The following is a 27,805-nucleotide window of genomic DNA, read 5'->3' as shown; positions in this document are numbered from 1 at the left end:
GAATGATGTCTGAAGGGAAAGGGATGTTATATAAATTATATTCGTTGATTTTTGTCTTGGATGCGGGCGATATTTTCCATTTCTTATGTTATTATATATTAAAACATATATTTCTTTGGGTTAAAGGTAAATGAAGACGGGCATGCGTCATATTGTGTCCTATGAGGGAAATTGTGCCCGTGCAGCGGCAGTAGGGCTTACTCTTATATCAAATTCCAACTGCCACGGATTCTATTAAGTCCGATCCGAACGAGTATACGTTGTCCAAGGCCCTCTGCCCTGCAACAATGACAAGGGAGAGCCACGCCGGAAAATTCCGGGGAACTTTCTCGGTCAGTGCGGGCATCAAAAGCGTGTGGTTTCCGGGGAGAGAGAAAAGTGTGACGTTATAAGCCCGTGACGTCATCGATATTCGCTTCCCGGCGACGTTTTGGGGTGAATGAATTGTCACGTCAATAACTCCCTAACCCCAGGTGGAATTTCAGCACGATGTACACGAAAAGGTCATCTACAAGTAGGTAGAGACAAATCTTCTAAAGGAATTTGTGGTTGGTCTTTCAGTATTTTGACTAGACTGATTATTAAAGATAGTATTCCCATCGGAAGTGATGCCACTTAGTGAATTACACAGATTTTATTCCCGGCTCTAAGGTTTTAAAATTGAATATTTCAATCCGCGAATTAATAACATAATGTTATCTAATAATTTAATCGCACACGGTCTTACAATTCCAATTAAATAACCAAAATGCAGTATAAACGTACTAACAATATAATATCATAACTTAACAATATCTAATAATTTAATCGTACATGATCTTACAATAAAAGACCCAAAGTCTTTATTTTACGTAGGTTCAAATTAAATAATCAAAATACAGATTAAATGTAATACAATATCATAATTTTACAATACTCACAACGAAAAGTCCTGAAATGTTATGTGGATCTTATGGTACCATTACAATGTCTGTATTCGAATTCTTTAATCAAACCAATACAAATATTTTTAATCGGTTTCTAGCGCGATACTCCACTTGAATGTAGTAGTTATGGCCCATTTAAAACAAGTGGCTTCCTACCTACTAATTTCGTGTAATATATATATTGTAATAATAATAAAACAATATTCTCTTGACACTTACGTATATTGTAAATATGTGAACAGGTCTTAAAGTCATTTAAATAGATACAAAATAAATATATTACTACACTTAAGAGTCTCAAGTCACACGGTGCATTCTGTCATAACATTGTCTTTAGATTAAATATATTAAAACATCGGAATCTAAGACCTTTTTTTAAAAAATTATATTAATATTTATTTTAAAGATGATAATGTTTTCTAGAAATTGTTTTAATGTACTCAAATGTACAACGAATCGTCTTCAAAGCTTTGTGAATTTCTCAATTAAAAAGAAGTTGTATCATTTGTTCTAGGTAGATCTAAGCGGTGCCTGTCTTGCACACAACACACATATTTATCTTGACCACCAGGCGCCAACACAGTGGTTTGGATAGGTAAAATGAAACGGGGTTTAACGTCTATGAAGACATACGCCATGCAGTGAGGTCCAAGAAGAAATTAGCTCGTACTGTAGCGTTTCCGCCTTTTCAATCTACCAAAGATTCTTTTTTCATGCACGGTTTGATCTCATTTTAACTCCGCACATCTTAAAACCCACGGTCGTTGCTTCACTAACATGAGGGAATACATGTTAGAAAATACATAGGATCTTTCTCGGTTAACACCCACGGGATCGAACTTCCAACCTCCTGATTAGCAAGTCATCGCTTTTCTTGGTAGAACAACATTAGCTCCACAAATACAAACATGATATAATTGGGTAGAGAGTTGGTGTGGGTCAGGGATGAGATACATGAGATACCCAAGATACATTGAACCTTTGATAATACTAATCGGGAGCCACGGTGGCTCGGTGAGTAAGACGCTGGCTCGCTAACGTGGAAGTCCCATTTTCGATCCCTACGTAGGTCGAGAAAGTTCATCAGGATTTTCCGTAGTTGTTCTCCCTTTGTCAGTGGTGCAGGATGGGAGGTTTGGCAAGGGACATCATATTGTCGTTCGGATGGGTCCCGTGTACACGTAAAGATCCATTGGCAGTTGGAATTCGGTATAAGAGTAGGCCGTGGCGCCGCTGTCCTGGCAAAATTTCACTCATAGCTCACTGTATGGAGTATGCCCGTCTTCATTAGCCCAGTCGAAGCAGAACAGTAGGACGTCACACCTCGTTTCATTTCATTTCTATATACTCGCATACATAATATATGGCTTTATTAATGTAAAAATCAACACTTGAGTTATGGAGTTATCGCCCCTCCACTTTAAGTAAGCGTCATTGAAAAGCTAGCAATAAAATCAAAACAAATACATATTGTGAAGAGGTATTAAATCGAAGAGTTGTAATGTGTTGGGTTATCATTCGTAAACAGTAATCTTTCCTATTTATAGGCGATGGGTATCACAGAAACACCGCATCTAATCTGTTAAATTTTAAAATTTAACTGACAAAAAGAAGAGATGTACACCTTCTACCACGAGTTATATACGTCCATACTTCAATAGTTCTGTGGGCATATTGCTATCTGATTCTTTTTGAAAAAACAAGAAAATAAATTGTGCATACATTGTTTGTAGGATAGGTTCCTCAAATGATTGTTAGAAACGGGTCCTACCAAACACCGACATGATTAAAAATTGAAAACATAATTATAGGCTTGAAACAAAAATTCACCAATACGAGCGGTTTGGTCAATTTCACTCATCCATATTTTTTTCAATTGTTTATGAAATTTAAATCAGGAGAGAGAGAGAGAGAGAGAGAGAGAGAGAGAGAGAATAGGCCATTTCGGGACTAACACATGGTTCATTTCTTTTCAATAATTCGCTTGCACGTAGGGGTCTTTAGCAGTGACTGGAAACCGGGAAACCGGAGGACCCGGAGAAAGCTCACGAGGTTGGACAGGCGACTCTACTCCTAGTCACGTACAACCGGGGAATCGAAACCACGCCAGTTGACTCAATGGCAGACCTCATGATACAGCGCGCACGTGCTAACCATTCGCCCCCCCCCCCCAACACACACACAAACGTAGATTTAGGATAATGGTGAGTGGAATATGTGTTAATAAAATCCTTGTCTGCCACTTTTTGTTTTAATTTGGGTGATATTGACGCAAGAGACGCTCGGTTCTTGTCGGTGATTAGTAGGACCGTTAGAAACGGGATAAGGTAAAGAGAGACCCCAGGAGAGTTTACTGCTATAGCCTTCGGCAGTTGAACTCGTGTTTTAGTTATATAAGTTTTTGTAACTTGATTCAACATCTTCAAATGATAGAACTTTTCTCTTAGTCTGCAGTGGCCACAGTCTGATTCCTGGAGTGTGTGCTGGCAATCCTTCATCTTTGACAATCTCCGTCATTTTTCGTGCCTCATTAGGTAAGACGTTGGCTCGTTAAGCTAAGGTGTTCCGTGTTCGATCCATGTGTTGACCGAGATAGTCCATCAGGTATTTCCGGCGTGGTTCCCCATTGTCAGTGGTGCGGGACATAGGACTTGGCAAGGTACAATGTATAGTCAATCGGGTGGTTGAAAAACCGAGGTCCTGTGTACACAATTGTGTGTACGTGAAAGAAACCTTGGCAGTTGGCGTTCGATGTAAGAGTAGACCGTAGCGCCGCTGTCCTGGCAAATTGTCCTCATAGCACACTGTATGGCATATATCCGTCTTTATTAGCCCAGTCGGAGCAAAACAGTAGGACGTTAAACCACATTTCATTTTATTTCTTCAAGATCTGAAAGAATACTATAAATAGTAACACACAACTGTGGACGAATGGACTGACTGACATGGTTACGACAATAAAAATTGCCATAAAAATAAAGTTGGATAAAACAAGAAGTTTGTTGAACAAAAATAGTTTTATTTAGTATATTAAAACGACACATTGTTAAATTGGAATTGGATTCTCCGAGAAAAATAAAACTATGCAGTTGTCTTCTTCTTCACAGTTTCTAATTAGTCCATATCTATTTGTTTCTGATTAATTTACATGATATTTTGATAATAATGGCCATGGAAACATTAGGGTATTTTTGTTTGTCTTATAATATACGTAAATAAGGCCCAATAAAAGAAATGCCCGTGTTTATGATTCGAGAATCTGATTTTTTCTCTTTTCGTGGGGGTTGTGGTTTAAGATTGGCTAGAACAAAGTGAACTAATAAATTAATTTTTAAATAAAGTTTTTATTATCTATACTAATGTCCAAAAGAAAGTATACACTGTGCATTTCGTGCTGCATCAACCAAAGTCGTTTTCCATCGCATGCGGCATTTGGGTACAATGTCAATTTGTTTCGCGTTTTTATTTTGCTTAGAAATGTTGAGTTTTGACCCAAGAGACAAACTCAGTATTGTTTTATCAAATGTTTTTAATCTAAATAAAATTTAGTTATATTTTTAGTGTGCATACTTTCTTTTGGACATTACTATATTTCTTAGTTTAATTATTGAGTAGGGTTCTAAAGGATGATGACTATTGGGACTGTTGTAATACCAAAATTTCAGTGTCTTCAGAAAACCACCCCAGGACCGATGGATAAGACATGGGAAATGAAACAAAAGGTTTACGGGTAGAGACTCGGGCTAAAAAAAATAGGGTCGGTCGAGTAACCATCAACACGGGAAATTATTTGATTGGCCTTATTCAATTGAATGAGATCACTGCTTATAAAACAAAGTCTCAATATTAGTAAAACCTATTGCGCCCGCTTATCTTTAACATTAAACCATATTTAGTGCCCGTAACAGAATTTATCAATCAGATTTCACAATTTACTTTTATATAAAGCAAGAATTAAAAACTGTATTGGTTGACATGCATCTTATTTACAATAATGTATTAAAGAAATAAAAAATAGAAAACTAAAACTTAGTCCGTTTTCAATAATGTTATAGGCTAAATAAATATTTACAATGTATAATATATACCTGAAATGTTACTAGTTGCATTAGTAGGTAAGACAAATATAAGACAATATTTATACATGATTATACTAGTCGATAAATATATATACTAGATATGTATTATAGTTCTTATGAATATGATTTTGTAGCATATGGCAAGACAACGTCGTCCTGCTGTAAATATTACTCGTCGCTGACAGGCAAGGCAATATTGGAACTACACAATGATTAGGGGAGAGATATGCATATTATGAATATCCGTTGTTCAATCATATGTTAATGGGTTGTCTCTATGATTACTTTCAAATGAGATTTGTTCATGATTCCATTATAGTCAAATTGTTTTACGTAATATGCATAACAGGAGTGGTGGCGTTAACACCGATTCTTTCCATCTGGGGCATAAAACGTGGCAATTATTTTAGTCAGATTAGGGAAGAGATATGCATATTATGAATATCCCTTGTTCAATCATATGTTAATGGGTTGTCTCTATGATTACTTTCAAATGAGATTTGTTCATGATTCCATTATAGTCAAATTCGTTGTGTGTCTGACTTTGAAGTATAATACATATTGTATTGGCAATAAAGACATCGAACTAAACCTCAACGAATTTTCGATCGACCTTTACTACCAAAGAAGTTTCTCGCCTCATCAAAGAGGAGCATTTGGAGGAGAGCTATTTGGAAACACGACAGCCTTTTAAATAATAGAAAACATTAGACATATAATTGCCCGCAGAGACATTCTTCTATCAATGGTAATTTCAATTTCTAATTAAGAGTTATCGTTCTTGGCGTGTTTCTAATTTCTAAAGTTTGCACCGTTGTTTGTTTGACGAAAACGACTGATTACGTAATTTTCCGTGATACACAAGCATAATAAGAAAATGACAGAAAGTAGAATAGCAAAATACCCATTAAAAGTAGATTTTAGAAAAAAAAAAGTTCTACTTCTTAATACTTGGGAAAGAGTTGTAAACATGTGGCTACAATTAAAAGAAACATATTGAGATACACTGTGGTTCCATGACCTTTAAGGAGATCTATATTGTTGTTACATTTACTAGATTTACAACAATTCACCACCATGTCATTGTTATTTTCAAAAGCACAACTATCTTCTTTACAATCGGCTGTGTACACGTCTCCTTTTTGAGTAATCTAAAAAATATAATAAAAAAACAAACAATGCAATATGCATAACACAGGTTTTAACATTTAAAAATATGTTTTAAACCGATCACTTGTTTTGGTTATACTAAAGCAGTGGTTCTCGACCTTTTTTTGCAAACGGCACACCTTGGAACATATGATAAATATATATGAAAAATATCTGAATTTTGCGAAATAAAAACATAGTAAGTCAGGCGGCAGTGTGGCAATGCAGCCAGCATACAACCGTAGACAAAGACTTGTCATAGACACATATAATGACTCCAGCTAAATGAAGAAAAACACAGCTATGAGCTCATCAGTAGACACCAGTGAATACTCAATTGGGATGTGGGGGGGGGGGGGATGGCCGAATGGTTAGCCGTGCGTGCTGTATCAAAATCCCTGTCATTGAGTCAACTGGCGTGGTTTCGAATCCCCGGTTGTACGTGACAAGGAATAGGGTCGCCTGTCCAACCTCGTGGGTTTTCTCTGGGTCTTCCGGTTTCCCCCCACTGCTAAAGACCCCTACGCGCAAGCGAATTTTTGAAATAAAATTAAACCATATGTTAGTCCCGAAATGACCTAGTTTGTGTCGAGTGGACGTTAAACCCCATCTCTCTCTCTCTCTCTCTCTCTCTCTCTCTCTCTCTCGCTCTCTCCAATATCGGTCCAAAAATGGTTCAGTTCAATTCAGTATTTCCAAAGATATATTCAATTGAAATTTCATCGCTATGTATTAAGCCTGTCGCCATTTTGTTACAGAAATAGTAGAACTGTTTCAAATCCGCTTGAATCCAAGCTTGGAGATTATCTAGTGTTGGTATTTGGTTTCTTAATTAAATGTTAAATAATCAATCTGGGTTGTTATTAGGGTGGAATATTTTAGTTAAATTTGCAAATGACGCATCGTTACTTTAAAATTTAAAACTATAAATATGTTTTAAAATGAATATTTTTTTTTGTTTACGTAAAGTGTTTGTCTAAATACTGTTGATAATGTTTTTTACTGGCACTATAGATTTCAGAAAACTGACCAAAGACTATTCGTGTTTTTGTTTTTAGTATCATCTGTCAGCATTTACTTTTGTAGCCACCAAGGCCTTGCACCAGATGTGTTTATTAAGTTTGGTTTATTTCGGCAAATTTAAATGACTCACTATTTGCTAAACATCTACCTTATGTACCATTATATATGTCATGATACTTGTGAGGTTTTATATTACGTGGGTGACACAACACCACGTAAAGATACAGAATTAATTATTTTAAAATGAGTGGCCTTGTGGGTATGACGCCGATTCACTAACCATGAGGTCCTGGGTTCGATCCCGATGTTGGGTGAGAAAGTTACCCGGGTTTTCAAGAAAAGGCGAAGTCCCGTGTATAAACAAAACAAAACAGCACAATTAAAGATTTACTGACATTTGGAAATCAGAATAAAAGTAGAAGGATTTCCCCCAATCTGTTTCACAGTGGGGTTTTACACCAGCTTCCACGTTATTACTCTAAGATGACTGACCTTTATAAATGCGCGTGCATTGTTCATATAAGACGGTGCAGCGTAAACTGGTGCGCGCAGAATATTGCCTTTTACTCATTTTATATACTCATTTACACAAAATAGGAAATACTTTTTATTTAAATACAGCTCAAACATCTTTATCCATGTTTCTAATACTTCAAAAAAATGTTCTAGAATTTAATTTGCAGAAGAAATATTGCGAGCTAATTAACCCGTACCTATGTCATCCCTATCAGTGATTGTTGCAGTCTAGCGAATATTCACTGTTGATCCGTGTAGGAGTTTCCCCATAGCACACTGTCCGGCGTACTCCCGCGTCATTATAGCTGATTGATACAGAAAAGTAAGACATTAAAATCATTTCGTTTCTGTTGAAATGAATATACCGCGCTGTAAGTTAAACATCATATCCACATGGCCAAGAGAAAGTATAGCTATAGCTTGTCATTTTGATGCCAGTGCTGTTGTAAGTTGATTCTTTAGCGTGAACGTTTTTAACTTTTGTTCCACCATTTACAGGGGTATCTAAACAGCGGCGGAATCCAATTAAGAGACCATGGTTCAAATTGGCTGCTTTGTAAACGGGTTCCTCTTAAACTGATAATTATGTCATTTATTTAAAATATAAATTACTTACGGAACACGAGCCTTGATCTGATTTAGTACATACTGGTGTGGTATCGTTGAAGAACGTCACACAATCTCTACCAGTACATGTTTCCTGATAGCATACAATCGAGACCTGTGACATGGAAATAAGTTTTATTAACGATTGTCAACTAGGACCCCTCTCTCTCTCTCTCTCTCTCTCTCTCTCTCCTAAATATACAAATTTAATAAACAATTGAAACGGAACATTTAGAATATTAATCAGCTTACCCCAGTCATTTCGTCCACTTCGTTTGTCTGGCCACTTTGACTCGGAACACTTACTTTGCTTATGTCATCAAAACGAGAATCATCATCATAGGAGTCAACAATTGAGATATTTTTAATATCCACTCCATCTTCATTATTTCTTGATGATTCAGTGTATGTCATACTCGTCGTTGAAGTTCTTGGTCCTGGATGGAGATGATGTATTGTAGTAATTGGAGAATCGGGCCCTCTATTGGTTTCGTTATGTCTAGTGCGTCCAGTTTCGTCATGCGCCTCTGTGGATTGGGGTGAATCTGAAGTTATTGACGGTGATGTTGAAGTACTCAAGATATCACCATTAACTGAGGAAGAAGGATCAGAAGACGGACGACCGATGGGCGTAGGTCTTCCTGTTGTTTCCAAGTTATCGGGTATTGCTGGTATTTCATTGTCTGCTGTTTCCGAGGGTATTAAAGGTGTTTCAACGGTTGAATTAAATGTACTTTCAAAAGGAGTTGACTGGCCAATGAGTGGTGTAACAAGGACAGCTGAAAGTACAATAAATAATACACGACGTCGATCAAGGGTGTTTATTTTCCCTGAAGAAAGTTTTGTCTAGGGTTTCAGCAATACCGACATTGTAACTAATACAGTCCAAGCTAATACTTACCCTGGACTAAAAAAGAGTCGGGTCTAATACCTATAGACATGTACCAAGTCATCTTCATGGTACCAAGTAGAACTATTAATATAAAAGGAAGGGACAAGTGGCTATTTCTACGATGAAACAATGTCAATACTAGTTTGGAATAGAGACGCTGAAATAACTGTTTAAACACTATTTAGTTATTGCTAAACTAAACACAACAGTTCTATGGAAAACAATTACTGTTTCTACAATGATTCTCTTGTCGTTTTCAAGCACAATATAGATGCAGATAGAAAGTAAAAATTATATACCTATGTACAATCAGAACATTGTTTTACGTAATATGCATAACAGGAGTGGTGGCGTTAACACCGATTCTTTCCATCTGGGGCATAAAACGTGGCAATTATTTTAGTCAGATGCAAGTCGGAAGTGATAAAATCAATTCCATTCGATCCATGAAGATACAGGACATAAAAGTGACAATTTTTTATCAATATTGTAATGAAATAATTATCGTTGGGAAGTCATGTAAAGGATATCATTTCTCATTTAGGGACCTCCCATAGCTATCATATTTCATTTATACATCTGTAATTCTAAGAAATAAGAAACATAATAAATATTTTAAAAGCTAGGAAAGGAATGAAGATTAACGTACCTTCAACACAATACTTCAGTCATTTTGTGACTATCATTTATTGTTTAACTCGCAATAAGATGTAAATTTCATATCGTTCCGTTTCGTATTTTTCAGTCAGTTACAAATTTGGGTGTATACATGATATTCCTAAATGAATATATTGTCACTGATTGTATATATTTTTATATGGTACTTACCTAAGAAATACACTCCAACTAAAATAACTATTTTTGCCATATTTTAAAAGTCGTTCTCCTTTATTTTGCCTTTGAAGTAAAAACATCACATTAATAAAACGTGTAGCCTAATTGGGAACTATAAATGTATAACGGTAAAATTATTCAAATTACATATATAATAAAGACGTCCTTTTAAAAGATCGTTTTCTTTTGAAAATTCACATGAATGAAAGCTTAACTTTAAAGTATTTAGTTGCAGTTTAAATTAGTGTGTCTTTTTGTGGCTGTTACTTTATAAAGTCATATGTTTACTACTGGTAAACCGTAATTTCAAATCATAATTCTTAAGGGATGGATAGTAAGCATATCGGTAAGATAAAACCAAATAGCAGAAATCGAAATTTTATGAAAAATTAATGAAATGTAACAGACCTTTCTGAAATGCAGCACTAGTACTAGCTATACTTATTACCAACGGTAGTCTGTAAAATCTAATTCAAATTTAAACCCCTTGACTTTTCAATTGCATGTTAACGGGAACGTGTTTTAGAGCTGGTCATTTCCTCAAGCTAAATATGGTGTTTCATTGTTCCATCATATATATACGTCCGTGTTACCAACACTTGTGTGTAATTATATGATACACAAGGTTAGATATTCTATTTTTAACACTTATTATTTCATGGTGTCGGGGGTAGATGCAGTAAATATCAAGTATATTAATTGTGTCTAGTTGTTAGTGTGGGGCGAAAAACGTGCCTACAGGGATTATGCATAAATGATTGTGAATGGGTAAAATCATTGAATGTGTATATTATTATTATTTTGATATCGAAATAACCGATTAAGACATAATTTATTTTTTTTTTTTTTTTTTTTTTTTTTTTTGGGGGGGGGGGGGGGGGCGGGGGTTCTAGGTATAACTACCTAGTTTTGTGTACAAACAGACTAATGAAGCCGGGCGTACGTCATGCATTGAGCTATAGGGGACGACAGATTTGAAATAGATCTGAAATCCAAGTATTTTGTCGTGAAGGAAAAAAGAAAAACTTATTCTGTAATCGAACGAGCTCTGCCCCGTGCCCCATTTACTTAGAAGAACTTGACACGGGCCCGCATGGTTATTTTAGTTAGACTGATGTTTGGTGTATTTTATAGTTAATTAATTTCATAGCTTAGGTAATGCATTTTACTGTGTAGGTAATGCATGTTGCAGCGTAGGCATTGCATTTAAAAGCGTAGGTAATGCTATTTTATTGTGTAGGGAATGCATTTTATTGTGTAAGTAATGCATTTTATTGAGTAGATAATGCATTTTACAGCGTGGATAAGGCATTTTATTGTGTATGTAATGCATTTTAAAGAGGGCAATTAATAACGTAGGTAATGCATTTTATTGTGTAGGTAATGCATTTTATTGTGTAGGTAATGCATTTTATTGTGTAAGTAATGCATTTTATTGTATAGGTCTGGCATTTTATAGCTTCGATAATGCATTTTATTGTGTAGATAATGCATTTTATAACGCAAAGAATGTACAATGTCAAATCAACTCGTCTTTTCGAAACATTTAGGGAATTTTGTTATGTAGATCCTAAGCTTTATCAAGTTAATTATGAAAAGTTCATTAAATGGTGAATGTCATTTGAAAGATACAGTTTTAGATATGTGAATTTTATTTATGTGAATTTCTCAACTAAATGAGCTAGAAGTTGTGTCAGTTTTTCTAGAATGGTGACATTTCGTCGTCGGTATACCCTCGCTCTACCATCGCCTCGCTGCAACAGGAACCGACTCGTCGCGGAACCAAACTTCTCCAGCGTTGCTGTGGCAATACCCTGTGTGTCTGAACCCATTGAAGTCGGATTTGAAGGTGTCGGAGTATTTCAAAACAACAGTTCTAACGAGACGTCTGGCTGGTAATCCGGTTTCACGTAGGCGTCTATGGACTGTTACGTCTGGGATCCTACGCCGTCCAGGAATTGCTGCTGCAGTAGAGGTCGCTGTTGTGAACCGTTTCCGCAAATGATGTAACCGGATGTGACGATCCCGGGCAGGTGGGGTCACTCTTGTTTGGCCTGAGCATGGGCGGTCGCGTGTTGAACTTCGCTGTCGGTTCCTATCCCAATGTCGTGAAATAGTACTCTGGGAAAATTTCAGTAGCCTGGATACATTTATCTGGGATTCAACTGCTTGTTTCCGACCGATAGCGTTGATGCGTTGGTCTTCGTTCAGATGTGGCATCACTTGGCTCCTTAAGTGTTTACATGTGCAACAGATTTTGAAACCGAGAACACCGGGATTTTAAAGGCCTTAGATTTGGGTTTCGTGCAAAAAGCTTGCGAAGTTGTTAAAATCATGTGTCTTGGTGTAATCAAGCGAAAACAAATTTCGGAAAAAAGGCTGACCAGTCACAATTACAATCTGAACGACAGACTCACCCTACCTGCAGAGAAGTGACTCTGACACAGTGAATAGCCATGATATCCATATGACGTTATCTTAACGTCACAGGTCATGAGGTCACATCAACAAACAAATGTAAACACCATCATTATGATCATTATCAACATTACAAGACACAATGTTACATTGTAAACAATAGCCTTTTTGCAGCCTTTAGGGCTGACTAATTCATACAAAACGTCTTATCGCTTCTTCCAATGATTTTTCACAAAAATAACATCATCTACAACTCTTGATTTGACGTCGGCACATTGGCACTATTTTGTGCTTCGGTCGTGTCTATTTCAGATATACACAATCAATTCTGTTAATGTTTTTAGCGTGGGGATTGACTAAAAGTTAATTTATTTCAGTTCTAAACAAAAATTTAAAACTTTAAAGCAATTTTAAAAAAATAGCCAAATTCTGGCTGGGATTACTGAGCAAAATGGCCATTCACTGTATACGTGCGGAAAAAAAAGCCAGCTACCGATAAATTTTCGTACGTTAGTTACGTACGTCACAATTAGTGACCTACATTTAAAACCAATAATGGATTTCTTTTATCCTTTTTTCGATCCCTGCATTGGCCGAGAAAGTTCATCCAGATTTTCTGGCGTGATCCCCCTCCCCCTTGTCAGTGATGCAGGACGGAGGGCCTGACAAGGACAGCTGTCTAGTCGTACGGATGGGAATTCGATATAAGAGTAGGCCGTAATGCCACTGTTCGGGCAAAATTTCCCTCATAGCACACTGTATGGCGTATGCCCGTCTTCATTAGCCCTGTCCGGAGCAAAACAGTAGAACGTTAAACCCCATTTCATTTCTTTTATCCTTACATAATGACATTAAAAACAAATAAGATTGATGGAAACAACGATCCCGTTCAAATAAAAAAAAGGATGAAAAATGGGCTGTGCGTTTCTTTTTTTTTTTTCTTTTTTTTTGTGAAGAGAGTATAATATATACCTTGTATCATTCACGACATCCTCCATTGAATAAATTTAAATAAGCACTTGGATTTCAGAATCCGACTTTACATTATGCAGAGTAAAAACTGATAATCATTTTGTTAAGAACTCACAAATGCAAGATTATAATAAAAACACGACTCGGTCATCGATATCTCGCATCCGGTATCCTATACCAAAACCTAATATAAGTCAAACTTGTTCACATGGAAACACAAAAATTATTAATTAGCAAAAGACACAACTATAGCTGAATGTGTTTCAAAGTTTCAAAAAGATATCTGTTTCGGAAAGATGGACAGACAGACGGACGGAGCCCATTTCAATATACCTCCTTTAACTCAGCACCGGGTAATAAAATAACACTTAAAAGCTGTGGATTTATTAGTCTCAAATATATAACAATATTCTAATTTACATATTTACAAATCGTTTTAGGTAAATGGACGATTTTTTTTAAATTCATTGTCCAGTACGAAAAGAAATATAAAGTATAAAAAATTTGACTGCATTGTGGATGTTCATCAAACACAAAACTGAACTGACATGGATATAATCTTTGAAAGGCTGAGTCTATTCTGCTTTTTATGTATCACTGCTTAGATCTCGGCACTTTCTCACACATGACAATTTTGAGTGAAATACAATATGTCTATCATAATGAATGAAATACAAGGATTCCAATAAAGTCTTTAATAGTATTACTGATATTATTACACACCTACGAGTGTTTATAAATTATAATACTATTAAGCCCATCTATCTCCGTACATCATATGGTCGGCCTGGCGTTTTAGCCCTTCGCCAATCAATCTTATTAAAATACAGATTTTGTACTGGTATTCACATTTTAACTTGTATATTACAAACATTAACGTGGTTATGGGGATTCTTCATATGTTCACAATAAAATATACTACCTGTTTCATTTACATCTTTGAACACAGGGAGATTTAAAGATAAAACGTATATGTTTATTAAAGTGGAAATGAATGGAATACCAGCCTCTGCATTTACCAGGCTGACTGTCAGTACATCATCAAAGTCATAGGGCAGCAAAGATGGAACAGATGTCAAAAGTGGCAGTTTATAACAAACTTTAAAATATGCATCACTATCGAAACCGTATTACACTGTAATTGATATACGTATTGTGTATTTGACTTTCAAAAATAGTATAATCATGACCTCGATGACATTGACGGAGGTATTAATTTTCTGAAAGATTATGATACACACTAATCATTTGCAAAGACACCTTTGACTGATTGTGGGTGAGAAACGAATGTAATCTACCACCATAGGTGACCGCCACTTTAATTTACGTGTTCCCTTTACTAGAACTTTATATTACAATACATACAGTGACTCATACATTCATGTTAAAATCTCTATTTTATGTACGTAACAGATGCCCATAACGTTCCATTTCCAAAGTGAAGTTAATACCATTGGGACTGTACAGCGCAATGGACGCATAGGACTGGTTCCCGGAACTATTCACTTGATTTGATATGTTTCTTGTTATTGCTTGGAATGTCTATGTAGTTTGTCTTGTCCGCAGGTTTGTCTCATGTAGTGCGGTCCTCCTGCACTTAATATTGACGATATGTCACACTTTAAAGGTATTGTTTTACTTTTTATAAATCCTGCTGAGAATGATGGATCTATTTCATCCTTCACGGTTGTTAAAATATTAATTATTAAAGTCGTTGATCATCCACTGTAAAATGCGTGAACCAGTTTTGTATTGATATTCATCTTAGAGAATCAACTTTTCAAATAGTTCCAAATATTGCAAAGGATTTAAAATCTCCAAAATGACGACCAGCGGCGTTAACGCAATAAACTGATTATTTGTAAGTTGCGGTCGTCGTATTGGTCCGAGCAAAACTAACCTACATAAATACAAGCGTACGACTTAAAACAGAAACGTATAATGAAACAATGCATTAATTAAGTTACATCAATATATATAAACTGGACACATCCTATGAAATAAAATTACTGTTTTAGATTAAAATACCCTAGTCCTTATTACGTCTCTAATTGGTAACCGTAAACTAAGTTGATGCAAAGTCGAAACGTCGACCAGTAATAAACAGTAGTCCATACAACTGCGTGCGGTGTATTTGTATTCTAATAGTCGTATTATGATAAATAATACTTAAATCGTCCATTTTTAAGGTTAGTAAATAAAGTAAATAAAATAATTAAATCAATTATACATTCACAATCCCATCATGTATTAAAACCTAGCTCGCAACCCACCGTACGTGTTTTGCCACGCACCGGTCGTATGACTTTGTAGCTCGCAGACCAGCCGCAAGAAAGCGGGCGAAAATTTTGTATGTGCAGGACCAAAAGTCTCTACGGCCAGTGTGCGATCTTCTACGGTGCTGAACACACGCAAGTAATGTGTACGTCTCAAGCACGGGTTTACTACCCCCCCCCCCCACCCCCGTAGTAGCACGTACGACGGGTTGCGGGCTAGGCTTTAGCAAAATAAAAGTCAAAGGGTGGTGTTTATAAGGTTAAATTGATACATTTAAAAGGCGAACGATAGTGTTAAAATTATTAACCCATTGTCCGACATGAACTATCTCCACAGCCCCCATTCGCAACCTTTTTATGGCGCATTAAACGGCCCGAGTCACGTAAATAGTTATTAAGCATTTTAGAGCCTAGGCGGTCCATGGGGCAGAAGTTTCGTGTGGAAATGTATTACAAAACTCACCTTTTTCTCATATTTCTCAGGGATTGGGGTGGTCAATATTTAAATGTATTAGGTGCTAAGGGTTATAATAAAGGCACAATATCACAGTAAATTTTATACCATCTTTGAGCATGTGATTACGGGTCATAGGCATACAGTTTATGACTTAATTGTAAACTTGACAATACATGTTATCGCTCCGCTGCATTTTACTAAATGGGCCATATATGAGAAATTAAAATATATCTCCACAAATGCTGATAAATAATATGTCTATACATAGGCTCATTTAGTAAAAAAAACGTACAGCGTAAAGTTAACTGAGTTAGTTTACAAAGACATCGTCTTCTTTTGGACCGAACAACCGATAAGGGCACGCACTGAATTGGCTAAAGTAATGACCCCAGTAGTTATTTGGACGGAAATGTGAAAATAAATATAATAAATATGTTCCGTGCACCTAGCTTATAACAGAAATAAAATAGTTTGTTTAAAAAAGTATGTTTTTGTTTGTTTTTTGTTTTTTTTGTTTTTTTTGATCAAATGGTAAACACTTTGATGTAAACAACGACCTGGACTACTCGGATGCTAACCTAAAATTGATATTTGTCCTGATCAATTAAAGTAAGTACTATAAGCGAGGTGCTAAGGACCATAGTTGAGCCAAAATTAATAAAATATACAATTTCTTAATTTCGTTTCTGTTATATATAGTTTGAGTTTTGCCTTCACGCATGAAAGATCTGAATTATTTTTAAAAAAAATTTTCTTTTTTCTTGTCGTTTTTTCAAAAACAAACCCCGAAGTCGCATTGTGTATAATATAAGAAATTGGCAAATGAAAGCAAAACAACGTCAGATAGAAGGCCGACACCCTGAAGTGAACGCTCAAGAAAATTCATTAAATCTATGCCACCGGAATGACGAAAGCGAAACGAAATATAGATCTGTAGTGTGTGCCAAGTTATGAGATAGTTAAATAAAGCTGGATTCCAACTGTGATAATAAGGACAAAAATGTTGACACCAACAGATGTAGCTAAATTGTTTAGAAGATCCTTCACACCGTTACATTTATTTGTAGTACAACAGTTTGTTATTATATTAACTCCACTTGATCCACTAATACTGCTCCATGTGCATACATTACTTTTACAACCCACCGTAATTACCTCGCCTTCAATAGAAGCCTAATAAATATAAAATTATTTCAAATATATATGAATCCATAATCTGTGAACAAATGATATAAAATTAGGTTTAACCTCCCACTTTTCTGTACCGACCTGCCTAATTGGGACATGCAGTGTGTTACTACGAGGACATTTTTGCCCGAACAACGGCGCCTATACCTACTCTTATATCGAATTTCACCTGTCAAGGGGCTTACGCCCACTATTACTGAAAAGAGGTAAGCGCGATGGAAAATCCCGGGGAACCCCGTATCACCTGGATAGTGAGCCAGCGTCCTATTCACTGATCCCCATTTTGTGAATATTCCAAAATCTATATCCAAACTACCAACAAAACTCTATTAATTTCCTCAAATCAATATATCTTACGAGTTTCATGAAAATATACCAATGCAAAGTTTAATACATTACTAAAAGACGCCTGGGAGAGCTCAAAGACCAGGTGACATTGACGTCATGTCCCCGGCACCATGATAATTATTTAAGAAATGTCATGAGGGGGCAAAAGATGAAATCGAAAGAATCCACTTGTCTGCGTTAATTAAACAATACTGCTGAATATCTACAACAAACGCCGCGTTATTTATTATCCAAGCATTTTGAGTTGTATCATTGATCTACAACAAACGCCGCGTTATCTATTATCCAAGCATTTTGAGTTGTATCATTGATCTTGTTCATTTCGGAAATTGTATACTTACAAAACAAGATCCTTCTGCTGGCTTGATACAGGTAGGAGTAGATGTCGTAATGTTTATTGAAAGGCAGTCTGTACCAGTGCAGGTTATGTTGTAACATAGTATCTGTAATAAGATAGATAGTGACATTCAGATTCGGTTTTTATTAACCTGTAAATTGTGTTCAATCAATGCAATTAACCATATCATTATTCAAATAATTGAGATTGGAAAATAAGGAGGCATTCACCCCAGCAGCTGCTCCGGTGGTACCAGTAGTTGCTGGTGCTGTGCTACCAGTAGTTGCTGGTGCTGCTGTGGTACCAGTAGTTGCTGGTGCTGCTGTGGTACCAGTAGTTGCTGCTGCTGCTGCTGTGGTACCAGTGGTTGCTGCTGCTGTGGTACCAGTAGTTGCTGCTGCTGCTGCTGTGGTACCAGTAGTTGCTGGTGCTGTGCTACCAGTAGTTGCTGGTGCTGTGGTACCAGTAGTTGCTGGTGCTGTGGTACCAGTAGTTGCTGGTGCTGTGGTACCAGTAGTTGCTGCTGCTGTGGTACCAGTAGTTGCTGCTGCTGTGGTACCAGTAGTTGCTGCTGCTGTGGTACCAGTAGTTGCTGCTGCTGTGGTACCAGTAGTTGCTGCTGCTGTGGTACCAGTTGTTCCTGCTGCTGTGGTACTAGTAGTTCCTGCTGCTGTGGTACCAGCAGTCGCTGCTGCTGTGGTACCAGTAGCCGCTGCTGGTGTGGTACCAGTAGTTGCTGCTGCTGCTGTGGTACCAGTAGTTGCTGGTGCTGCTGTGGTACCAGTAGTTGCTGCTGCTGCTGCTGTGGTACCAGTGGTTGCTGCTGCTGTGGTACCAGTAGTTGCTGCTGCTGCTGCTGTGGTACCAGTGGTTGCTGCTGCTGTGGTACCAGTGGTTGCTGCTGCTGTGGTACCAGTGGTTGCTGCTGCTGTGGTACCAGTAGTTGCTGCTGCTGTGGTACCAGTAGTCGCTGTTGCTGTGGCACTAGTAGCTGCTGTTATGCTTAATATAGAGCAGATTAGTATGACTGCTGGAAATAAAATTAGAAAACAAATTACCCAAACCCTCAGTTGTAACTTCTGTCAGAAAATGTTAAACATCCAAGCACCCTATATAAATGTGCTTGCTGGGTGACTCCAAATACGAACTAATTATTTGATTTATCACTGCATTCATGCTACCATAATTTGATAGCCATCATCTTTGGATGTGGACATGTGCAAGAAGTTGAGATATCCCTGGTATCTTTTTTCGAAACAAACGCATCATAGTTAAAATTCAAAATATAATAATCATTGTAACACCAACACAATTAGAAGAACAAACATCTAGCTCACAATACAAGGATTCCTGGTCTTAGAAACGTTCAACAAAAACGATGCTGAGCCAAGCGACATTTCTTCTAGCAAACTGACACTCGGTTGATCAATCGCCAAATTAACACTCAAAGATATATATATTTTAAAGAGAACATACTTACTAAGTAACATATTTGACATTCTAAAAATGGTTAACAATATAATCTTCGTCAAAATTTAATCCTGTTTGAAAGAAAAAACATTTCAAATTGTTAAAGACAGATATTATTGTTATTCAATGGTAAAAGCTGTTGCATTGGCGTAAATACTAGCACAAGTATGCAGTTATTTCTCTTCAGCCGAAGAAATCCATTTGGGGTATATAATCGCCTTTAATCTGGGGCTTTGTCCTAATCTTAGAAGGTGAACTATGCTCATTTAAATTTCCTCAACTTCATCTAAACTCTCCTTTCAGGGTATTAAAATGGTAAGCTATCGGACTAGTTTACCATTAAAAGGGGAAGGTATCTTTTGTTAAATACAACGAGTTTTGGTTGTATATGTGTTATCTATATTCTTTTTATTAATGTTGAATTCATCGCATGCTGTTGCTATTCTAATCGTTCATGGTACAACAAAGTCAATTTAGTAAAAATATATGAATAAAATTTGTGTTACTTTATTTTAATGACGGTTATTACTATAAAATTTCATTCAGAATTATTTATTAAAAACATACAAATCAGGGTCCTGTTTCACGAAATTTTTAACTAAAGATAAAATCCAAATTTTAGTAGATACTTCAATTTTGATTGGCTAAGCACTAAAATCAACCCAATATTATCCAATCAAATTACTAAAATTTGGATTTTATCCTAGTTAAAATTTCGTGAAACAGGCCACTGAATTGTAAATTTTTCAAACTTCATTGATCTTGTAAACATTATCTTAAATTCAATTTTCTGGAATATTTTCTATCATAAGAAAGAAGCCAACCCATCTTGATTACAGGAACGAAAAAGGATTATATCATGTAATATTATTGACTATGTTGCGACATTGCAACCTGGTAATGATGATAAACTACTGAACTAATTAGAAATGTAATATATTTCTCTGCGAACATTATTTTGATAAATATATATGAAGGATAAATATATATGGTGTAAAGAGTAAAACCCAGTGTAAAATAAAAACAAAGACGCGATTTGTTTCACAAAAGCCTGCCTCACTAGATTTTATATTTTTTCGGTATAAACCAAGAGAAATGTTTTGTCTAGCATATGAACCGCAACAAAAGCAAAATTGTAATATCATGTCAGTTCTTATTGGGTCGATCTTAATTTGTCAGATTTTATTCTACTGAATCATATGAATTGGGAAACTGTGGTGGGTATGGTGGTCCGTGCGCATACTCTTCCAATTAAAAACCTTGATAAGACTAGCCATTTATGAGAAATTATATGAATCAAGGTTTCCTAACCTTTTTTTTTGTCCCGTGTACGTCCAATAACTGTTCAAAAGTAGATTTGGCCCCACCCTTTAGATTAAAAATCCTACACCTATAACTGGACAAATATAACATGTACAAATCCAGAATCAGTCGGGAAACCTTGATATACATACTTGCTATCTTCATTACAAAAACAAACCAACAAGCAAATAAAACCAATGTAAGTCGTCCCTATGCCCCGGAAATATATTCGAACATGAATACGTTTGTACAGTTTCTTTCAATTTGCAATCTTGAGTTGACCATCGGGCAGGACAGTTATTTTTGCAGGACTTTTTTTACGACCAATACACCCGAGAAGTTTGAATCGTAATGACTTATTCTAGAGTGTATGCAGAATATGTGTGTGGCATATTATAGCTTAGATAGCCATTGTAACCTTTAGATCTAATCAAACAGAGTTTGAATAATCCTATGCAAAAATGTCGATTTTCTTAAACTAAAGTCCCCATAGACATATAATGCGAAGCTCGAAGTGGCCGAAACAGAACATCATACTATGTCGTAATATTGTGACAATGTGAAAACCACCCAGTCGGTGAAATAGGATACATCGCTACATCATGATAGGCGATTTGTTTGAGTGGGATATTGATGTCATACAATATCTTTTATTCTCAATACCAACCTAATACCAAGCGATTAGTTTCCATGGTAGCAGTGTCAACAACACAATCTCTGGTTCGACGAAAGCTAATATTATTTACGAATCTGATAAATTCAATACAGTGTACCCATATCTCATTCCTAAAGCGCAGACTTCACAAATCATGGGTGACTACCCCGGGACGGACAAAGACACCTTGCCTAGTAGTTCAGATCGGACGGGCCCTAATAGTTAAAAAATATACGACATTTTAGTGTATAATGTATTATATTAAACACCAACTCTTGGACCCGCGGTGGTTCGTTGAGTAATATAGATACGAGAATTAAGAGGTTGGTTAAGTTGAAATGTTGCAGGTTTACTTGTCTCTACTTCCAGCTCTGAGTCATTTTAGAAACAAACAGAAAGATATTATAGAGTGGTTAAGGATCAGTTTCTAGTCGTGGGGATATGATTCAAAACCAAAGTTCCGCGAACGCATTAACGTGACCGTAAAGAATCCTTTACAGTTGGAGCGCCGCTTGCCGGGCAACATTTACCTCATATAACTAGGACGTTAAACCCCATTTCAGATCATCTATTTTATTTTACTCTGTATGAGGTGGGGGTCTAGTGGTATATTGCGCACGCGTTATACCATAAGGTCTATCACTGAGTCAAGTGGCGTGGTTTTCGCAGTGGGTTTTCTCCCTTCTTACCCTAAAGTGTGTGTGTGTGGGGGGGGGGGGGGTCTAGTGGTATATTGCGTGCGCTTTAGACTCTAGGGTCTATCATTGAGTCGAGTGGGCTGGTTTTGGTAGTGGGTTTTCTCTGCCCCCCACACACACTCTCTCTCTCTCTCTCTCTGAAGATGTGTCGTTCAAAATATATAATAGATATCCATATACATAATCATCAGTCAATAAAATTTACATAATATGAATGAACTAACATGTCTATTCCATTTGTATTATCTTGGTTAAACCAAATTATTTAAACAAGATAGACGACAAAGCCCACGCGATTAATAGCTTGTCAAGAGGTTGATGAAAAAAATCTAATTTCAATCCTAAACAAGAGAACTGATCCAAAATACTTAAAACGATATGACATTGTGATGTCAATAAAACGCGCTTAAAACAAATATATTTTTCAGTCTCTTCACCCCACACTTCTTGGCATCTACAGGTAAATAGTGAACTCAATACATTTTACCTTAGATTTATTTTATCTCTAAAAATTTACATGAAGCTATCCTTTGTCAAATAACAGCAAATATTACAATACATATAGATTTTACAGTGTGGAAAGTATAAAAGATTTTGAGGCCTTCGTGTATATTAGCGTTCGAATAGGAAAATGATTGGTATCAGCAAGTTTTATTTAAAGAATGAATAGCAAACAAGTTTTAAATAATACATTTTTCAGAATTAAGTCCAGTATTCTGTACCTTCACATGAAATGAATTGAAATGTAGTGGGGTTTAACGTCCTACTGTTCTGCCCCGACTGGGCTAATGAAGACGGGCATTTATATGACATATGAACCACGGTGGCTCAGTGAGTTGGCGCTAGGTCGCTAAATAGAAAGTATCTTGTTCGATCTCGGTGTTGGCTTAGGAAGTTCCTCGTTTTGTTTTTTTCCGACGTGGTTTCCATATGTAAGTGGTGTAGACAAGGACGGGGGTGTCTAGTAATGTAAGACATTAACCCCGTCTCCAGTAGCCCGATGACACAGAAATACAACGCATTAAACTCATTTCATTTCACGTCTAATATCACAACATCGCCTAATTACGTCATAAAAATAATGCATGCTAACTGAGTCTGCTAATCACCGATAAAACCGATAAATCATGTGCTTACTGTCAGGTGTCTGTTATGTCAATATCTCTCTGTGTTTCCTAGTAATCGTTATCTTTGATTTTATTGTACCATTTGATTGCTTTCTGAGAATTTCTATCAATAACATTTGGTCAATGTCGGGCAATATTTACTGTTTTATCTGTAATCTGGTTTTAGCAATAACCACGATAAGATACGGCATAATAAGCAAGGAAACCGCTAATCATCTTCTAGTTCTTCTTGGGAGTGACGCTCTTCGAAAGAAAAAGTCCAAAGGCTCCTCCAATTGTAGTAAGATCGACATGAAACTTGGCAAGATTGTTCCTTGGGCAATTGCTCAACAATTGTCGCCACAATTCCCAAATGACAGCGATCGTGTCGTCCTCGGTTTAATCGTCTATATATGCTCTTACTTTAAAAAAATGTTTCAAGATTCTGATTGACAATCTCTTTAATTGTCAGTCATCAGAATTTGGAATTCACAGTATGGTTGTCTTCTGGAACTGTTTAATTCCCGAACCTCCCGAATCTGGCCTACATTGGCATCTCCTGATATTTTAACAAATATTCAAATCACGGCCCGTTACTTTAATGTTCTTGCATAATACCAGGCGGATGCGTATCGCGTCTTGTTAATGATTACTGTTATATGCGATAAGTTGACCTAGGATTATCATTAGAGAGAGAGAGAAATGGGGTTTAACGTCCACTCGACACAAACTAAATCATTTCGGGACTAACATATGGTTCAATTTTATTTCAATAATTCGCTTGCGCGTAGGGGTCTTTAGTAGGGGGGGGGGGAGGACACGGAGAAAACCCACGAGCTTGAAGGATTATTATTAAAGTATCTAAGTCTCTAACTCAATATCATCCAAAGTCTTCGACATTGCAAACTCGAATTATTTGTCAATTTAAATCAACATTCCACAAGTCATGTCAAACGGTGAAGCCATATTCTTATCTGGTGAGCATGCGTAATAAGTACTAACGGTGTAGACGGGAATAACCAGAGGCTAGAGATTGCCATTCGATTGAGACTTTTGGCTATTTCGCCGAACATAACTGATTTGAAATTAGATTAAAAATGGAAACAGTTGAATGTAAAGCAGTTTATATACATTCATATTACATTATATCCGTTGCGACCTATTTGTGCCAATTTCTAGGTCCCAAATATTAACTACTTGGCTCCTTTAACATTAATTTTAAAGATAATAATAAATGAAGGAGGTTATATTATATTGATCCTCATTTACAAATTCAGTGTCACATTTGAAGTTCCTGAAATTTCACAGCACTGTCTATTTTGTGCCCTAAATAATAAACGACACTGCTGACCATTCTTGGCCAGGACAACCGAGTCCATCATAAATTCCACCTTCAAATAAAAATCATTGACATATTGCCACGTCTAGCTTTCTATACAAATAGTCCTAAAGGATAATATAATACTCGAAAACGAAGGAAAATAATGAAACAATAGAAAGCGGATTTCCTATATAAAAATGTATTTTTTAATAATCCAAAAGAAGAAATTAGAAATTAAGTAATGTTTCTTCGTCTATAAATACTTCCATCTTCGTGTAGGACATTTCTTTGGTTCTATCTCTTACAAATGCAACAAGGAAAAATAAGATCGAGCTCTTTCATAATCTGTCCACCGAATTGTGCTGACCAAATTACGCTAACCTGTACTCCTACCCGTTGTATGCGTGTTAATACCGGTAACATAGAAACAGATTTTAATGTCCAGCAATAAGATCTATAGAATTAAATGTAAGTGGAAAACAGATTCTGTTGTCCAACTATAAGATCTACCAAATTAAACGTATGTTCTATCAAAATATATATCAAAAATACACAGATTCTGTTTGTCCAGCAACAAGATCTATAATATAAATAAAAAATGTCCAGACCTTATACTTATGGATTTAAACAGTTCTTAGTTGATACCCAGGCATAATTTGATCACAAGTTAAAAAAAAAACGGTCTTACATTTCAGCAATATGCCTCACCATTTCCCAGTTATCCTCATAAATATGACACAGTCTCAAAAGACCTTTTGATGACAATAAGCAACACTGACAGGTAACATAAATGTTTATGCAACAGTGTCCTCTAGCATATAATAAATCAATAAATGAAGCATTGTTTCTTTCTCGGACTTACCTGTTATATTGTTCTTGAACTATAAACCCAATAGCCACACAGTCGACTAAACGTCATGCAAGCTTTATGATCTGATTCGTCCAAATTGGTTGGCTTATCTGACTACTTCAGTGGTTGTATTTCATTTGGGTAACTGCTAGATTGCTCTTCAAAAAACACATCTTATATCAGTTATTTGTTTTGTTTGATTTCTATGGCTACATATTGTTAGTAGAGACGATAATGCAATAATGCTCGAATTAAAACATATGTCTATTCTTCTTCAGATTGTCCCGTATTTACAGTAAATTAATCAAGTTGATTTACGTTCTTGTCCGTTTCCAAGTTCCATTAACCATTTTAATAAAAGTACCTTTTGCCGGTATCAAACCCCTGGACAAATTCTATTAACACAAGTAATAATATAACGAGATAAAGCTACTTTTATTATTACCTTTGTCAGTATTACACCCCGGGCAAAACCAGTTAGTTATAATATTTAGAATGTACTTATCTTAAAAGTAAGCATATTAGCATACGCATAACCAGGTTAGGAGTTAGAATTATGGGTGAAATTCCGCTCCATAGGCGCTTACTTTAGTAGCCTATTTTCACTGGAATTTTTTAGAACGACATGTCCGTACGTCTATTTATGTTGAACATTTTCGGACAATTACTCCCAGAGTTAATTTCCTTGATTTCAAAAAGCTTGATTTCGAATTGTGGTGTTAGAAATCAATTCTAACATTGCCTTTAATCAGTTTAGTGTAGCCTTAAAGGATGGCGTGATCAACATCACGTTTGATGCGCCCATTTGTTGCACTGGCAACCTATGTTTTGTGGCTTTGCTGCTGGACTAAAAGTTTTAAAATATGACGTTTTGTACCTGTGTTTAAGTCATAAATCGACGACATTATACGACCACATTTCAATGTGGGCGTACCAAAAGAGTGTGCACGCAATAAGAAAATGACTAAAAACCACGAGAATGTGCAGACTTACAGCCTCACTTTACTATTATCACATGGGTGCTATGTGCCAGGTCTAATCAGACAATGTGTCACGTATATCATTCCCGGTTTATCGTATAGTTTAGCAACCCCACCTCTCCAACTTACTTGTTATGAAAACAAATAATGTACTGTTTGTTTACCTTGGATACACTATTAGGTTTCAAATTGTTACAAAAACATTGCACTGACACGAATTTTAATAATACGGCCTGTGTCTTGTTCTTATCAAGATGGATTCATATAATATATTATTCAAAAATGAAAAAAAGATAACTCATGTCCATGCATACCCTAATCTTGAGCGTGTGTACATTGTTTCTCAACAATGTTACAAAGCTTTTAAAAACTATCTGTTGTTGTAATGGTAACAATAAAATTTCTATCAATTGGTATCATTGAATATACATGTATAATTTCGAAAATATTTTAAAAATTAGTAAGTTGATTTATGGTAATGGCAATATGAGAAATTCTATACACTGGAATTATTACATATATTGTAGAGTTTGTACAATATTTAAAATTTAGTAATAATTTTTTATCTATTTAAATTAATTTATCGTAATGGCGATGTTAGACATTTTATAAACCGCTGTTAATAAAGGGCGTTACATTTTTGGTCCATTCATCCAACTCCCTCGAGCGCAATTTGTAATGATGAACGAGGCAAAACGTCAATGCAAGTGAAGTATCAAACCATACTCCAAATGTAAACTGATCTAAGCAGGCGCGGACGACCGCCATTCAATTTGGACTGCTCACGTATTTCAGAAATTACAATAACAAATTTTAAAAAAGAATGTAAATCAGTTTACATACACTCATATTAACAAAAAGAAATTCTTGGCCTTATTCACGAAAATTTTTAAAACTGTCGTAGTGTGTCTATGTCCTCAAAATATGTTCATCCAAATATCCGCTTCCTTTTGTAGTGTCTTTCTTTTAAAAAGAAAGATTAAAAGCGAAAATGCCATAAGGTCGTACATGAATAAAATGACAAGGTTTGAGCAAAGTTACAGCAATATTGTGGCGGTTTTTTTATCCCCATCTTTGATCATTACAGTATAAGATAATTTGTATTATTATTATATATGTTATCGTAGTTCAAATTGTATTACAAATCGTTCAAAAATCATTATAATCAAATTATACATTTTTGTACCTTGTCATTTATTAATAAGATATATTAATAAATGGCCATTTTCAATTCATTCACGGTGTTGTTGTATTATACGTGCTTTGATCAAACTGAGCAAGATACTGTGTTGGCATAAAGGAAATGTTTTATTCTGCACCCACCGAACAACTTTGTAATAATAAATAAGATGAAATGAGGTTGAACGGGCTGCTTTTCTGCACCTACTACATACGCCATATG

General features: G+C 36.0%; 1 protein-coding gene across 3 annotated transcripts; it reads right to left on the bottom strand.

Moving 5' to 3' along the window:
- Positions 1-13,789: 13,789 nt before the first annotated feature.
- Positions 13,790-25,547, bottom strand: LOC126811023 (mucin-5AC). 3 transcript variants are annotated; one of them, XM_050536486.2, is made up of 5 exons: positions 25,436-25,547; positions 19,502-19,562; positions 18,252-19,051; positions 18,026-18,127; positions 13,790-17,321 (listed from the first exon to the last, which is right to left on the bottom strand). In XM_050536486.2, the coding sequence occupies exons 2-5, from the start codon at positions 19,518-19,520 to the stop codon at positions 17,097-17,099; spliced, it is 1,146 nt and encodes a 381-aa protein (XP_050392443.2). In that variant the 5' UTR covers positions 19,521-19,562; positions 25,436-25,547; the 3' UTR covers positions 13,790-17,096. The 3 variants fall into 3 exon arrangements, with proteins under 3 accessions (XP_050392443.2, XP_050392444.2, XP_050392446.2); XM_050536487.2 differs by lacking the exon at positions 25,436-25,547 and adding an exon at positions 25,282-25,413; XM_050536489.2 differs by lacking the exon at positions 25,436-25,547 and adding an exon at positions 25,182-25,268.
- Positions 25,548-27,805: the final 2,258 nt, after the last annotated feature.

The sequence above is a fragment of the Patella vulgata genome, chromosome 2, assembly GCF_932274485.2.
Source record: "Patella vulgata chromosome 2, xgPatVulg1.2, whole genome shotgun sequence".
NCBI classification, from domain to species: domain Eukaryota; kingdom Metazoa; phylum Mollusca; class Gastropoda; family Patellidae; genus Patella; species Patella vulgata.
Note: the sequence above shows the minus strand (reverse complement) of the source record. Positions and strands in the feature narration are given on the sequence as shown.